This window comes from Elephantulus edwardii, unplaced genomic scaffold, assembly GCF_000299155.1.
Source record: "Elephantulus edwardii isolate Elephantulus edwardi_28Jun2011 unplaced genomic scaffold, EleEdw1.0 scaffold00077, whole genome shotgun sequence".
Taxonomy (NCBI): domain Eukaryota; kingdom Metazoa; phylum Chordata; class Mammalia; order Macroscelidea; family Macroscelididae; genus Elephantulus; species Elephantulus edwardii.
In genome coordinates, this window is record NW_006399827.1 from 11,256,334 (window position 1) to 11,270,510 (window position 14,177).

The following is a 14,177-nucleotide window of genomic DNA, read 5'->3' on the forward strand; positions in this document are numbered from 1 at the left end:
AGCCAGACCACAAAAATGTTAGTCCTGAGTAAAATGGTTTCAGGGCTGGCATCTGGTGGGATATCTGAACATCCGTGTTGAGCATATGGGGGCCCTTGATTTTTAAGACCTCATTTGCAGTAGATTAAACTGTAGAGAACTACCACAAAGAAATGCTAAAGCAATATGGAGAAAATTGGAGGCTTTCCTGATCCCTTCCTCCCCACCCACCCCGAAGTTATTTTACAGGCCAGCACAGGCTCAGTATGATTCAAGATTCCATAAAAGGATAACTTTTAATGGGGTTTTCTTCATCTGGGACCTCGAGACGAGGATCCAGCAAGGCGCCAGAGACTGTTAAAGAGCTGTAACTAGGGCCTTGCCGCAGCTGCAATGGCAACCAAATCCGGCTGTGTTCTCTGGAGACTGCAGGAGAGCAAAAAAGAAAAAGAAATGAAGGTCCCTCCCTGGAATTTTCTGTGCACATTCCAGTGCTGCCCACATGCCCCGGGGAGGCAGGAGATAGTTATTATAGACCCTGACACTAGATTGCTTTATAATAGAGAGTATAACTGTGGTTTGGGGTGATGGGGTGTTTTTTGTTGTTGTTGTTTCAGTCAAACAGAAATAAGCATTCTGTGGAGTTATCCCACTCCCTGTACAGCTGTCCAGACCCACAAGTGCTTTGAGGATGGTAGGAGAGAGCAGACACCAGAAATACAAAGCTTGTAAAGGCAGCAATTTCCCATTTCATAGACTAACTCCGTGGAAGGATAATCACCAGGTCTCCTCTGAGCTCCCTGGGCTTGTCTCCTTCTCAATTCCATGCACTCTGGGCCTTCCCACATAGTACACAGAGCTGCTTGGCCAAGCTCTAAAGTAACCTAATACTATGTCTTCTCTGTAAAATATGTTGCCCCTAATTTCAGCCTATGAAATCCCACACACTCTGCTCAAATCTGTCTCTTCAGTGACACCCTCCTAAATACTCAACTGGAATTGAACTTTGTTTCAGCTCTTCCTATAGATATATGAATTCGGGTCTTTCTCCCTCAGTCAGTTGTTATGTGTTGTCAAGTCAACTATGATTCATAGCAACTCTGTGAACAACAGCTTTGAGCCAACCTAACCGTCTCTGACAAACCTGATCCCATTGTCACAATCATGATGTCAGTCTATTTCATCCAGGGTTTTCCTCCCTTGCACTGACCTTCTGCTCTTCCAAGCATGATGTCTTTTTCCAATGACAGGCCTCTCCTGACAATATGCCCCAAGTATATGAGATAGAATTTCAAACTCCTTGCCTCTAAAGAGCTACCTGGTTTCATCCTCTCCAAAACATTTATTTGTTCTTTTAACAATCCATGGTATTTTTCACTGCTCTTCTCCAGCACCACAATTCAAAGGCATTGATTCTTTTTCTGTCATCCTTGCATTGCCCACCTCTCAGATGCATAGCAGGCAATTGAGAAGGAGATGATGGCCTGATCCAGGCACACCTTAGTCTCTAGACTGACATCATTGCTTTTTTAGCACTCTGGAGAGATCCTTGACAGCCCATTTTCCCAGTGCAACTCACCTTTTGATTTCTTAAGTGCTGGTGCCAAGGGTGTTGATTGTAGATATGAGTAAGATTAAATCCTTTTTCGTCTATTGTGATGCGGCCTATTTTTCTGGTGGTGAGGATTTTTGTTTTCTTGATATTAAGATGCAATGCATATTGAAGGATTGATCTTCATATTGATCTTCTGCAGCCAACACTTCAATCCTCCTCAGTTTCAATGAGCACAACACAGGCCTTTGATGAATCTTTCTCCAATCCTGATGTCATGTCCTTCCTCATAAAGTCCAGCCTCCAAATGATCTGTTCTGCATAGAGATTTAAAAAGGTATGGGGAAAGAATACATCCTTGAGGCACTCTTTTACTGATTTTGAACCATGCAGTGTTCCTTTGTTCTGTTTGGGCAACAGCTTGGTCTGCATGTAGGTTTCACAAAAGCACAATCAAGTGTTCTGGGATTCCCATTTTCTCAATGTTAGCCACAATTTGTTGTGATCCACACAGTCAGATGTCTTTGCATAGTTGATAAAACACAAATGGATGTCCTTCCAGTACTCTGCTTTCAGATAAGAACCATCTGACATTGGCAATAATACTCCTAGTGTTGCAGCTGTTTCTTGTATTTCTGCCAGTTCTCTGTCAATTTCTGAGTTGTACAGTCAGTTAGCGTGCTCTATTGCTACCCAACAAAAGATGGAGAATAGGTTAAAATTGTCAACAACTTCATCTTACTTGAATCCACAATCAACATCTTTGGTACCAGCAGTCAGAATATAAGGAGATGTATTGCACCAGGGAAGTCTGTAGTTAGAGACATCTCCAAATTATTGAGGAGTAATGATTTCATTTTGAGGACATCATTACTCCTCAAAACTTTGGAGATGTCTCTAACTGCAGACTGCACCTGATTCAGGGCATGGTCTTTCCGATCATTTGCCATACATCTGAGAGCTGGACAGTGAATAAAGATGACAAAAGAAATTATGCCTTTGAGCTGTGGTGATAGAGAAGAGTACTGAATATCCTATGGACTGCCAAAAGAACAAGGAATTATGTCTTGGATAAGGTGTGGCTCGAGTGCTCTTTGGGGGCAAAGAAGATAAAGCTTCAGCTCACATACCTCAGGCATTTGGTAGGAGGGGCTATTCCTTGGAGAGGAACATGATGGAGAGGGACATAAAGGCAGAAGGTCAGCAAAGGAGAGAAAGATCCTCAATCAGATGGACTGACACAGTGGCTGCTGCAGTAGGCAAATGTCAGCAAATGTAAGGATGGCACAGGATAGGACAGGGTTCACATCTGTTGTTAGGGCCGCAGTGGATTGTACTCAACTGGACAGCACCTAACAACAATAACATTGCTACCCAAATGAACGGAGGTTCAAAGGGAGCTCTGGTGACCTAGTAGCAAGAAGCTGCGCTGCAGTCGCAAAGTTGTGCTGCAATCCTGAAGGTGCGCCATTCGAATCTACCAGATGCTCCACTGGAGAAAGAGGAGTAATCTCCTCCTATACAAGTCAGATCCAATTTGATGGTACACAAGAGAAGGGGGGAAAAAAAGAACGGAGGTTCACATTCACCGACAAGGGCCTGATAACCTCATGGGGTAAGGTTTTACTCTAGTATACCCAAAATCTGTATAAACTGGAGGTTCACTTTCTGGCAACTGGTTTACAGGTTTAATTTCTTGTGAAATTAAATTAGGTACATTTAGTGTCTTATACGTGAAGACTGCACTGTGTAGATAGGATATAAATATTTTTAGGTACACTTGAAAGATCCAGGTGTGCAGCAGAGAACTAAGTGTGCTATTAGCTTCTTATTTTTTCCATGTTATCTGGAAACAGATAAATTCATGAGATTTATCACATAGTTATGCCATGCCATCAAGTAGTTTCCATTTCTACCTATCTGCATATTCTTTTTATATTTTACAATTTATCTTTCTGTATTTCTTTTGCATCTGCCACTGGAGCATCTTGATATCTGGTTGTACTTTGATACACTTGGAGTTTTTTTAAGCTTTTGTCACTTTACTTTGTTTGAGGAAATTATTTTACCATCTTTCTGATCTTATCGTCTTCAGAATTCACATTGGCTTAGCCAGTGTGAGAGGGGTGTAAGAACAATACTTCAGAAAGGAGCCAGGTGTCATGGAAGCTGGCTCCTCTCTGTCCCTCTGAGGAGGGTTCAATGTCCTCTTCCTTGCAGCCTCTCATTAGTGTCCCTGACATTGTGCCAAGAATGTTGATTGAAATCGACTCTCCAGATACTGTTGCTCATTTGTGATACCCTGTGGTTCTCTTACATGTTCATGCAGTTAACAGAATCTTCCTCAACTGTTTTCCCAATTGAACTGAGATATTTGGGAATCAAGTAGAGCAGTTAATGTAATAAGTGGACAGTAATCTTTAGAGGTTAATTTGTTTAAAACCTATGTAAGGTTGGGATCCCATATGCCCTGTTAGGGCCAAGACCATTATAATCTATTACTGTTAATGTTGAGCTAGGACATAAATTTCAATTCTGTCTTAAAGTAAGATGTATTTTAGTAGATGTGATACTTAAAATGCCTAATAGTGTTCTTTTAAAGTAATTCGACAAGCTCTTGGCCTAAAAGAAATATTTTTTTTCAAAATAGTCTGTTTAAAAGTTAAAATTGCATAAATTAGTGAGAATGAGGGATTTAGTTGTTTAACCCACTCCCTTTTTTTTCACGTAATAGAATTTTTAATTTAACCAACAACCTATTCATTACAAATACCATTCTTTAAAAAACCTTATAAAGACCCCACTCACTTTTTAAATGAAAGATTTTTTTTTTGGTTCCCCTGTCACCAGTCAGTTGTCCTGACTTTGAACTGTGGAAAATACCAATTTAATTTTATTGAATGGGCCCAGATAAACTGAATGCCTCCATATTTGTATTGTGACCTCTGAAGCTTGGTAGGTACTAAAGGATATGCCTTCCACAGTCTACTGTGAAAGCCAACTTTTGCAACCTTCCCTGTGATGATGTTCCACAAGGCCCCAGAGGCACAGCTACACAAATTTGTATGTTCTCTTTTGGCATAAACCATGCTAATCTTCTCTGTATCATTCCAATTTTAGTATATGTGCTTTTGAGCACATCAAAAGAAGATATAAGGTATTTGCAGAATGACTATACCTCAAAGGATTAGTCAGCCTGGAGCCATTTAAGGAAGTAGCATATGATTAAGCGTCAACAATGCTGAAGGAACTTTAGACTTCACTGAAGACATAAGAAAAAAAAAACTTCCGGAAATTGAAGGAATCAGTGCTTCAACAAACAGATGCAGTCCTAGACATGGTCACCCATGTAGACCAAGAAATTTGGAAGTCAAATGCCTGACCAGCCATCTAGAAGACATCTGTATTTTTTCCCATTTAAAAAAAAATAGTGATCTAGTCGAATGTAGAAATTATCAAATGTCATTAATATCACATGCAAGTAAAATCTTGATGAAGATTATTCAAAAACAACTGGAACAGTGCATCAACAGAGAAATGCCAAAAATTCAAGCTGGATTTAGAAGAGGCCTTGAAAGAAGGAATATCATTGCTGATATCAGATGATCTTGGTTAAAAGCAGAAAATGCCAGAAAAATGTTTCCTTGAATTTTATTGACTGACAAAGACATTCAGCTGTATGGATCATATAAGTTATGGGTAAGATTGAGAACATGGACATTCCAAAACACGTAATTGTGCTTATGCAGCACCTGTACACCAGAAGGCAGTTATTTGAACAAAACAAGGCAATACTGCAGAGTTTAAAATCAGGAAAATTGTGTGTCAGGGTTCTATCCTTTTACAGTACTTATTCAATCTGTATGTTTAACAAATAAGTTGAAAAACTGAACTATATAAAGAGGACTAGTATCAGGGTTGGGAGAAGACTTATCAGCAACCAGCATTACCGTGTGAAGTGAAGAGGACCTGAAAAATTTTATTGAAGACTATAGATTACACTTCAACATCAAGAAACCAAAACTCCTCACAATGATACCAATAGGCAATATCATGATATATGGAGGAAAGAATGAAGTTGATAATTATTTCATTACTTGTATCCACAGTCAACACTCATGTAAACAGTAGTCAAAAGACTACTTTTACAATCAAAAGACACATTGCATTGGGCAAATCTGATGCTAAAGAGCAAAGATGTCCTTTTAAAGAATAAGCCATGGTGTTTTCAATTGCTTTATATGAATGTGAAAGTGGTATGGAAGGCTGAAGAAGAATTTATGGTTTTTTAATTATAGTGTTGGTGAACAGCATTAAATACACCATGGACTGTCAAAAGAACTAACAAATCTATCTTGGAAGAATGCTCCTTTTCCTGACTGCCCCCAGAGTCTAGGATGGTGGGACTTCAGTCTCACATACTTTGGGCATATATATTGTGAGAAGGGGAAAATCCCTGAAAAAAGACATCATGTTTGGAAAAATGGAGAGTCAGTAAAAGAGAAAACGACCCTTAAGAGAGATGGATTAGCACAGTAACTGCAACAAAGGATTTAAGTACAGCAGCTATTATAAGGGTGGGGCAGCATCAGGCAAATTTTATATCTGTTGTACATAAGATTGGTGTGAGTTGGAGCCACAGTAACCTAAAAAAGCATAGACACTTAGCCTATCATGTCAGTTGCAAGGCTGCTTACTCTGTGCCCACTTTCACCCACCCAGGAAGGACAAAGTTAGATGTGGAGCCTGGGCTTCTTCACATCTATCATCACCACAAAGCTTAGTAATGATGGCAAATGATAGGTAAGCTGCATGTCCAGCAGTCTGCTTTCTTTCTTCATGACTTTAAAGACACAATGGAAATCAGAGTATCTAGTCTGGAACTGAACTACATAAAGTAGATTTTTATTTTTTCCATTTTTGTATTATGACTAGATTAAGTGTTATTGCCTGGTAGGAGAAAGGAATCAAGTTTTAGGTTTCTTTTTTATAATTGCAAATACATTTACATTCTTCTATTTTACGAATGCAAAGAGCAGGCAAGCCACTTTCAATAATTTATTTTAAAATCAATGCTAATGAGGTTATGTCTTGTCAGTGGCCGAGTTTTACAATAAAGTCTGATTTATTTAGAAAAGATCTTTGGTGTAGCTTCCCATCTAATGGTGGTGGGAAGAAGGCAGAGTAGCAGGCACAGTGACCCTCCAACTTCGGATCCAATTTGTAATTCACAGCGGAGATCTGACCCAATTTACATTGATTAGAATTGGGAGGAAGAGACAGCTGCGCACAGACAGCAGAGGTAGAATAAACTCTCTCTGCAAAAGTGCCTAAGCACAGCAAATTATTGGTTCTTGTGATTGAGTTGTTTTATATCAGCAAAAGAGCAGCTCCCTGTTTAAATTATTGGGTGTGTCTAAAACTGAGGACATACCAACTCTGGCTTTAGTGTTTTCAATCCTGTGAGATTAGTCCCACATCAACAAGGAAACACATCCTAACAGGAAGGGAGGGAGGGAGGAAGGAAGGAAGGAAGGGAGGGAGGGAGGGAGACAAGTAATAAGAGAAGGCAATGTGCACAGAATGATGTTTAATGTCATTTACTTCAGCACCATCTATTTTATTTCACTCCTCCATTATCTCACAACTTTATTCTTTAGGGAGGAGAGAAGGTGCACACTACAAGTGATAAGTAAGAAGCTCTGCTAGGTCATCCATGGAAATTCAGAGTTGAGTCAAAGTGTTCCGTTTCCCACAGCATCTAGCAGGGCAGGTGTATTTTCTCTTATCGTGTTAACAGGTGATTTATTTCCCCTAGAGTAGCAATCCCTTAATCTTCTTTTTTGCACGCAGTGGTATCATTTTTTTATGTGGAATAATTTACTACTTTAATGTTCTACAGTGTTCTAACATATTGTTATGGTGTTTCTTCTTACTTGTGAGCTTAAAGTTGGCCTGCCTCATTCTGACACATTAGACCTCATAATGCCCTATAAACTCAGCATTTACAGAAAAAATAATAATAAACTCACATTATCACTTCAGAAGTTCAAATAGCAATGAAGGAGCAAGACAAGCAAGGCCCCTAATGTCCACAAAAAAAAAAAAGAGAGAGAAAGAAAAATAAATATAGGCCAAAATACTTTGTATTCAGCCCTCAAAATGTACCATCCACTATGTACATGTATATGTATGTGTGTGGAGGGTAATGGTGGTAAAAGAAGAATAATGAGTGTATTTTTGTTTATATTTGTCTACATATAAAATAGATGTTATTCTAAGACTCATCCTTTCTTCGTTAAAGCCTCAACTTCCTTTTTATCAAATAACATGAAGTCTGAAATAAAAACAGATTAGTAATGGAAAGTAACTTAGGCCAATTATGTTTACCATATAACCCCTGGACAATAGCATTGACTTAGAACCCATAGTGTACCTACAGCAATTAATTAAAAGATCATTCCATCTGCCCTTGGGAGCTTACACTCTAGTGAACTAGGCAGACTGAATAACAGTAGTAAAAAGATAGCTAAAAAAGAAAAAAGCTACAAGTCTCATGCTAGGAACAAAGAATTACTAGCTTCTGCTACAGCTGAATAAAGATTGATATATTAAAGGCTAGATAATCAGATTTAAAATATATGCTTTACATCACACACACACACACACACACACACACACACACACACACACTGGAGTGCATGAAACCAGAGAGGATGCTTTCGTGGAGATAATGAATTTTGAAGAGAATCCAGAAAGGGAGTAGTTTGAGGAAAAGAATTAAGAGAGTTCCATAGTGATAGGCACCTAAATAATCCAATTGGTTGGGCAGGGACTGTGCCAGTCTATCTCCAGTTCCTGGTACAGTCAGTGTCTTGCAGATCATAAGCACTTGGAAAAACACATTCATTTGTGAATGAATGAATGAATGGAAACAGGAGAAGAGAGCCATTTTATAGGTCAGAGAAAATTGTTTTTTAAATAAATGAAAAGCAAGGTAATTATTTCTTTGAAAGAGAAATTGTAATGAGCTCTGTTAGGGAAAGAAGGCTTATCCACATAAAGAGCATGAGGCTGTCAACAACTAATTGCTGATACTGACGACTTTTATTCCCTCAGATGAAGAGCTCGATCTGGATGAAGATGAGAATGGCATCCGAGGAAAAGGAGGTAGGAGAGTTTTCTAAATACCCAAGCACTGAGTAAGACTCTTCAGCTTTCAACAGGAGAAACTCCTTTCTCCAAGACTAATTAATTAAGGGGGTTTGGGTATATCAACCCCAAAATAAGATGGATAACATGGAAAGCAGCTTCCTGTTCACTCTAATTAATGTTCCCAGAACAGCTAAGATTTATCCTCGAGAAGGAGAAGCCAAACCAGATATTTCTTTTTTTTCCTATCAGTATTTCTTAAATCAGTACAGTGAAAATAGAATTGCCTCATCTCTAAGAGATTGGAGGATTGAGAATAGAAAGGATGGAAGTGTCTCTTCTCTAAGAGGCCCGGAGATTACAAGTTCGGCAGGGAATGGAAATGTCTCAGGCCAGAAAAGTGAACATGGGATGAAGGATAGAATGACTTGACGATGCTGATATCTGATGGCCTGGTCTGATTCCAGGCACATTTAGAAATGAATATGTAACAGGTTTTTTGAATACAAAATTACATCTTATTCATCCTAGACTGTTAACCATGCTTCAGGCTGTTAGTGAGCCCATCGTTTCTAAGGTCAGCTGCCCCACTAAAGTCTCCTTAAGTGGTAGAAAACCCTCACCATGGACCTGTTCATTCAGTGTCAGTGAAGGAGCGCTGTGCATGGCAGGGGCCACCACAAGGACATTTGTTTCATCAGCAGGGCTAGAATTGTGGATGATTTAGATAATAGCTGATTTTTCCTAGAGATTCTGTAAAAATCTTAACATCTAGGACTTCTTTTTCCTCTCTTTTGTCTCTAATTTCTCTGGTTCTACCTTTACCTATTCGCCTCTCTCCTTTCCTTGTGCCTTTTCTTATTATTGAGCAAAGCTCTCTTGTTTCTTTGTTTGCTCTCTGTAAGAAGTGAATACTTTAAAGGATCCACCTTCTCCCAGGGCAAATTAAAGACAATACAGAGGCTGCTACAGAAGTCAAATGTCAAAAGAGGAGCATAAGACAGCAAGCTAGGTGAGCATGATGCAGAAACAAACATTAGCATAGCTCCAAATACCTCATCAAAATTAACACATTATCAGGTGGGTCTGATTCAGGCCATGGTCTTTCCGATCGATCACTTGCTATGCATCTGAGAGCTGGATAGTGAATAACAGAAGAATTGATGTCTTTGAGCTGTGGTGTTGGATAAGAGCGCTGAACATCCCATGAATTGCCAGAACAACAAATAAATATGTCTTTTAGATGTATTTATTTCCCTTTGGAGAGGGTGCAATAAGAGTGCTCTTTGGAGGCAAAAATGCTGACAATTTACCTCACATATTTTTGGCATGTTGCTAGGAGGCGCTATTTCTTGGAGAGGGACATGGTGCTCAGAAAGGTGGAGTTTAGCGAAGGAGAATAAGACCCTCGACCAGGTGGATCACTGACGTGGTGACTGCCACAATGGACTCTAACGGGTCACGAAATGTGAGAATGGCACAGGATAGGGCAGAGTTCAGATCTGTTGTACATAGGTTCGCTATGGGTCATACTCAACTTGAGAGCACCGAACGCATATAATGAAGTCATTTTTTAAACCTATCCAAGTGATCAGACATTGAATAGTCACTGTTTTCTGCTCACTGTATAGAATTCCGACAGTATTTTCTGCTCACTGTATAGAATTCCAACAGTAAAGTTGTTCCTTGACTAACCTTTACCACACTAAGTCTCTTCTCAACCAACCTTGTCACTAAATCAGGAAAGCAACGCTTCATGTGGACAGCTTTGCTGGAAAACTGTAATATTCCTGCTGCTACGTTTCTATAAACTCCATTCAAGAAGCTGCCGAGTTCTGGCAATGTCTAAAATTCAGTTTCAGACTCCTCCCTCATCTCATTTCCTTCTTCCGCCTTTTTCTTTAAGGTTCTCTATCTGAAGGGTGAGGGGAGATTTATTTCTGGACTGTTCCAGGAGCTATAATTCAAGTAGGTTTAAAAAAAACCCTTTTGTTCCTCATACTTCCTGCCACCAACAAAATAGGTGTTGTTAAATGTAGCGAGCTCTAAATATGTTTTTCTGGTTTATACTTCCCACTAGTTATAATGATTGGTGACTTAGTGATTAAAAAGCAGAGAAGGGCATTTCGCTCTCTCTGCAGAATCTTAGGCAGGAATTTTTATTATTTGTGTTTACTTATTTATTTATTGAATTTATATAACGCCTTTTTTCCAAAGGAGCTATAGAAGCAACAACAAATATGTAACATCCAAATGTCATCATTTAGCTTTATAACAATAAAATGTAGAGGTCCAGGAGAAAGGTGGGCAACCCCCGTGAAGGCATATGGCTCTGGGACTGTGGTGAATTCTTATCGTATAAGCAGTGTTACATTACTTCATTTTTCTCAAGTGTTAACATACTTTTTGGAGGAAGATTTTTATAAACAGGTTGTCCTTATCCCTCTTGTCTTTTCTCATAGAAATTCCTGTGGCCCCACCATTCATTACTTGTATCACCGTTCCATTTGGCTCACATTCTATGGATCACCATTCCAGGGGTGCACTATTCCCTGAATGTTGTGCTTTTCCATAATGGAATGGCTGACATTTTTAAGACCCAACAAGATCTTATCAGAAGAGGAGGAAGGAATTCACTTTATTCTTATTGGGTGTTAATGACGCTCTAAGATGGAATTCCTTTATTTTATTCCGTTACCTAAAAAATCTATTACAGTCTTGTAGTATTGATTTTTCAATCTATAAAGAGCTCCATCTACAACATGACTGTTAGTAACAGGGTTATTTTAATGAGTGATTTTTCAGCACCTCTAATTTTCACTGAATTCCAATCCATTAGGTTGGCACTCTCAAGGGAGCTATAGTGGCCTATTGGTAAGGAACTATACTGCCAATACAAAGGCACACCGTTCAAATCCATTAGCTTCTCTAAGGGAAAAAGATGGGCTGTCCCCTCTCATGTGATGTACTAACTCTGAAAACCTACTAGAGGGTCAGCTGTAAGTCAGTTCTGACTCAACAGCACACAACAGCAGGTTAGCACTCTAACACGACTGAGGGCCTTCCTTCTTCTACTTACTTATCATGAAAATACAGTTTACAGAAAAACTCATTTTGTGCTATTTACATTAAAATTACTAGCTATTTATTGGATGTGTTATATCAAAGAAAAAAGTCTGGATGCATCTTTATATATGTGGAATCCCTGATCAAGGAAGATCTTGAAACAGGTTCCTTCTGCTCTGAAATTATTAACATTTTCAGGCCAAAGAGGAGCTCAGCGTTTTTGTGAAGGGGTGGGGGGAAGATTGGTTGTGAGCATTATATCTCTGAGGCATTCTCCTTTTCAGGCCAGTTGCTATAAAGTCAACTTTATAACTTTATATGAAGTTTGATTCATGGCCACCTCATGTATGTCAAAATAGAACTGTGCTCTGCATTTTCCATTAATAATATAAATTGCGTTTTCCATTGCAGGTTTTTTGGTAGTAAGTAACCAGGCCTTTCTTCTGAGATGCATCAAGGTATACTCAAATCTCCAACCTTTCAGTCAGTGACAGAGCATTCCCCAGGTTTTCATTTCTATCTTAGTGCCACCAGTACAGTGAGTTATTACCTTAAAGAAGTGGAAGAAGGTCACAGAAGGCCTTTGTAGCTCTTGCAAGTTGAAATCGACTTCCCAAAACCACTGAGTAATTATCAACCAGTTAAAATTTTGGCCTGATAAAAGGAGCAAATATAATGAAAATTAGTATTTGAGGCCTCACTTCCAAAAAATCATATTATAACATTAAGACCATAGTCACTTTAAAACTCAGGAATTTTTTTAAATCTTTAAATTAAGAAAATTGCATTGCTATTTTTGCTCTAGTGTGGTATCAGGATTGGAGGTAGGTCTGTGTTATGCAGATGACACAACCCTTCTTGCTGAAACTGAGGAGAACCTGAAGCGCTTGCTGCAGAAGGTCAAAGACTGCAGCCTTCAATATGGATTGAAGTCCAATATCGAGAAAACAAAGATTATCACCACTGGGCCGACTGGCAACATCATGATAGATGGTGAAGAGATTGAGATTGTTGACAGCATTAGTTTCCTTGGCTCTACAATCAACATTCTGGGAACCAGCAGCCAGGAAATTAAAAGACGAATTGCATTGGGAAAGTCTGCTGTCAGAGACCTCTCCAAAGTACTGAAGAGCAATGTATCTGGAAACTTAAAGTGCGTCTGATACAGGCCATGGTCTTTGCAATTACTTGCAGAGAGCTGGACAATGACTAGGGATGATAGAAGGAGAGTTGATGCCTTTGAGCTTTAGTGCTGGAGAAGAGTATTGACTATACCATGGACTGCTAGGGGAACAAAGAAGTTTGTCCTGGAGAGAGTGAAGCCAGGCTGCTCCTTGGAGACAAGGATTCTGAAGCTTCATCTGACGTACTTTGGACATGTTGCAAGGAGGGACCAGTCCTTCAAGGATATCATGCTTGGGAGGGTGGAGGGACAGTGCATGAGAGGAAGACCGTCAATGAGATCAATTGATTCCATCACTGGGGTAACAGGGATAGGTGTGTCAGAGACAGACTGGCACAGGATAGCGCACAGTGTAGGGCTGTTGTACATAGGGTCGCAGGTGATTCCATGGCACATAACAACAACATCCCTCGTAAAAGGAATTTGGTGACTTGTTTCATACCTTTCCTTCTGAAAGAATTAAGAATTAGGTATCTGCACTGAGCATTGTCACTCCCTTCCAATGAGGCCACATCTTTGGCCTCCTTTTTCCAAGTTTTACCATGCCATGCTCTCGCAGAACTTTATCCAACTTCTCATTTTGGTCTGTCTTTTTCTTCATTTGTCAAGTGGCTGTATCCAGTTCCAGGCCTCATTGGCACTGTCCTTTTGCTCATCAAGAAAATGTAAACAACCTGCTAGCCTCCCTTTACTCTCTTTTTCTCTGGTCACAGCTTGAATTCAGGAGCTACTCAGCCTCCCTTAAACAAAAGCCTAAAGTGAAAGATGAGCTTTAAAAGGAACATGGTCAGGTTCTGTTGTTCCTCAGGAGGAGGAGAAACAAAAAGGTCTCTTGGCCTTGTACTATAGAACTCTCCACACCATGGAGGTTGCTTTTCAAATATTGACTCCATCAACAGTAGCACCAACTTGGCCTCAGTTACAGAAGAAATGACTATCACTGGTTATAAAGAACTTGGCATGGAATGACTAATGCTTTGCAATTAATACCTAGAGAAAAGAGAAAGCAATACTGCTTTTTAGCTTGTTCTGTTGCTGTTCTTCTTGCAACATTTTGTTTGCTTGGAGCTTAGCTTCTCTTATATGGGATAAAAAACAGAATAAGATGTTGCTGCTTTTTTTTTACCCCCTGAAAAAGTCCTTCTCAGCTCTGCTAGTAATTTAAATGCAGTGATCATACCCATTAGCTTCTCTATCATTGTAATTGTTGTTAATTGTTATAACTGTTTTAGTTATTAGTGGTGT

General features: G+C 39.4%; 1 protein-coding gene across 1 annotated transcript in view; it reads left to right on the forward strand.

Moving 5' to 3' along the window:
• The window catches only part of SKAP1 (src kinase associated phosphoprotein 1), a 389,237-nt gene that overhangs the window by 350,184 nt on the left and 24,876 nt on the right, over positions 1 to 14,177 (forward strand). The window contains exon 11 of the mRNA XM_006889464.1: positions 8,651 to 8,701. Within this exon, the coding sequence (XP_006889526.1) occupies positions 8,651 to 8,701 (51 nt within the window). The remainder of the gene's footprint in view (positions 1 to 8,650; positions 8,702 to 14,177) is intronic.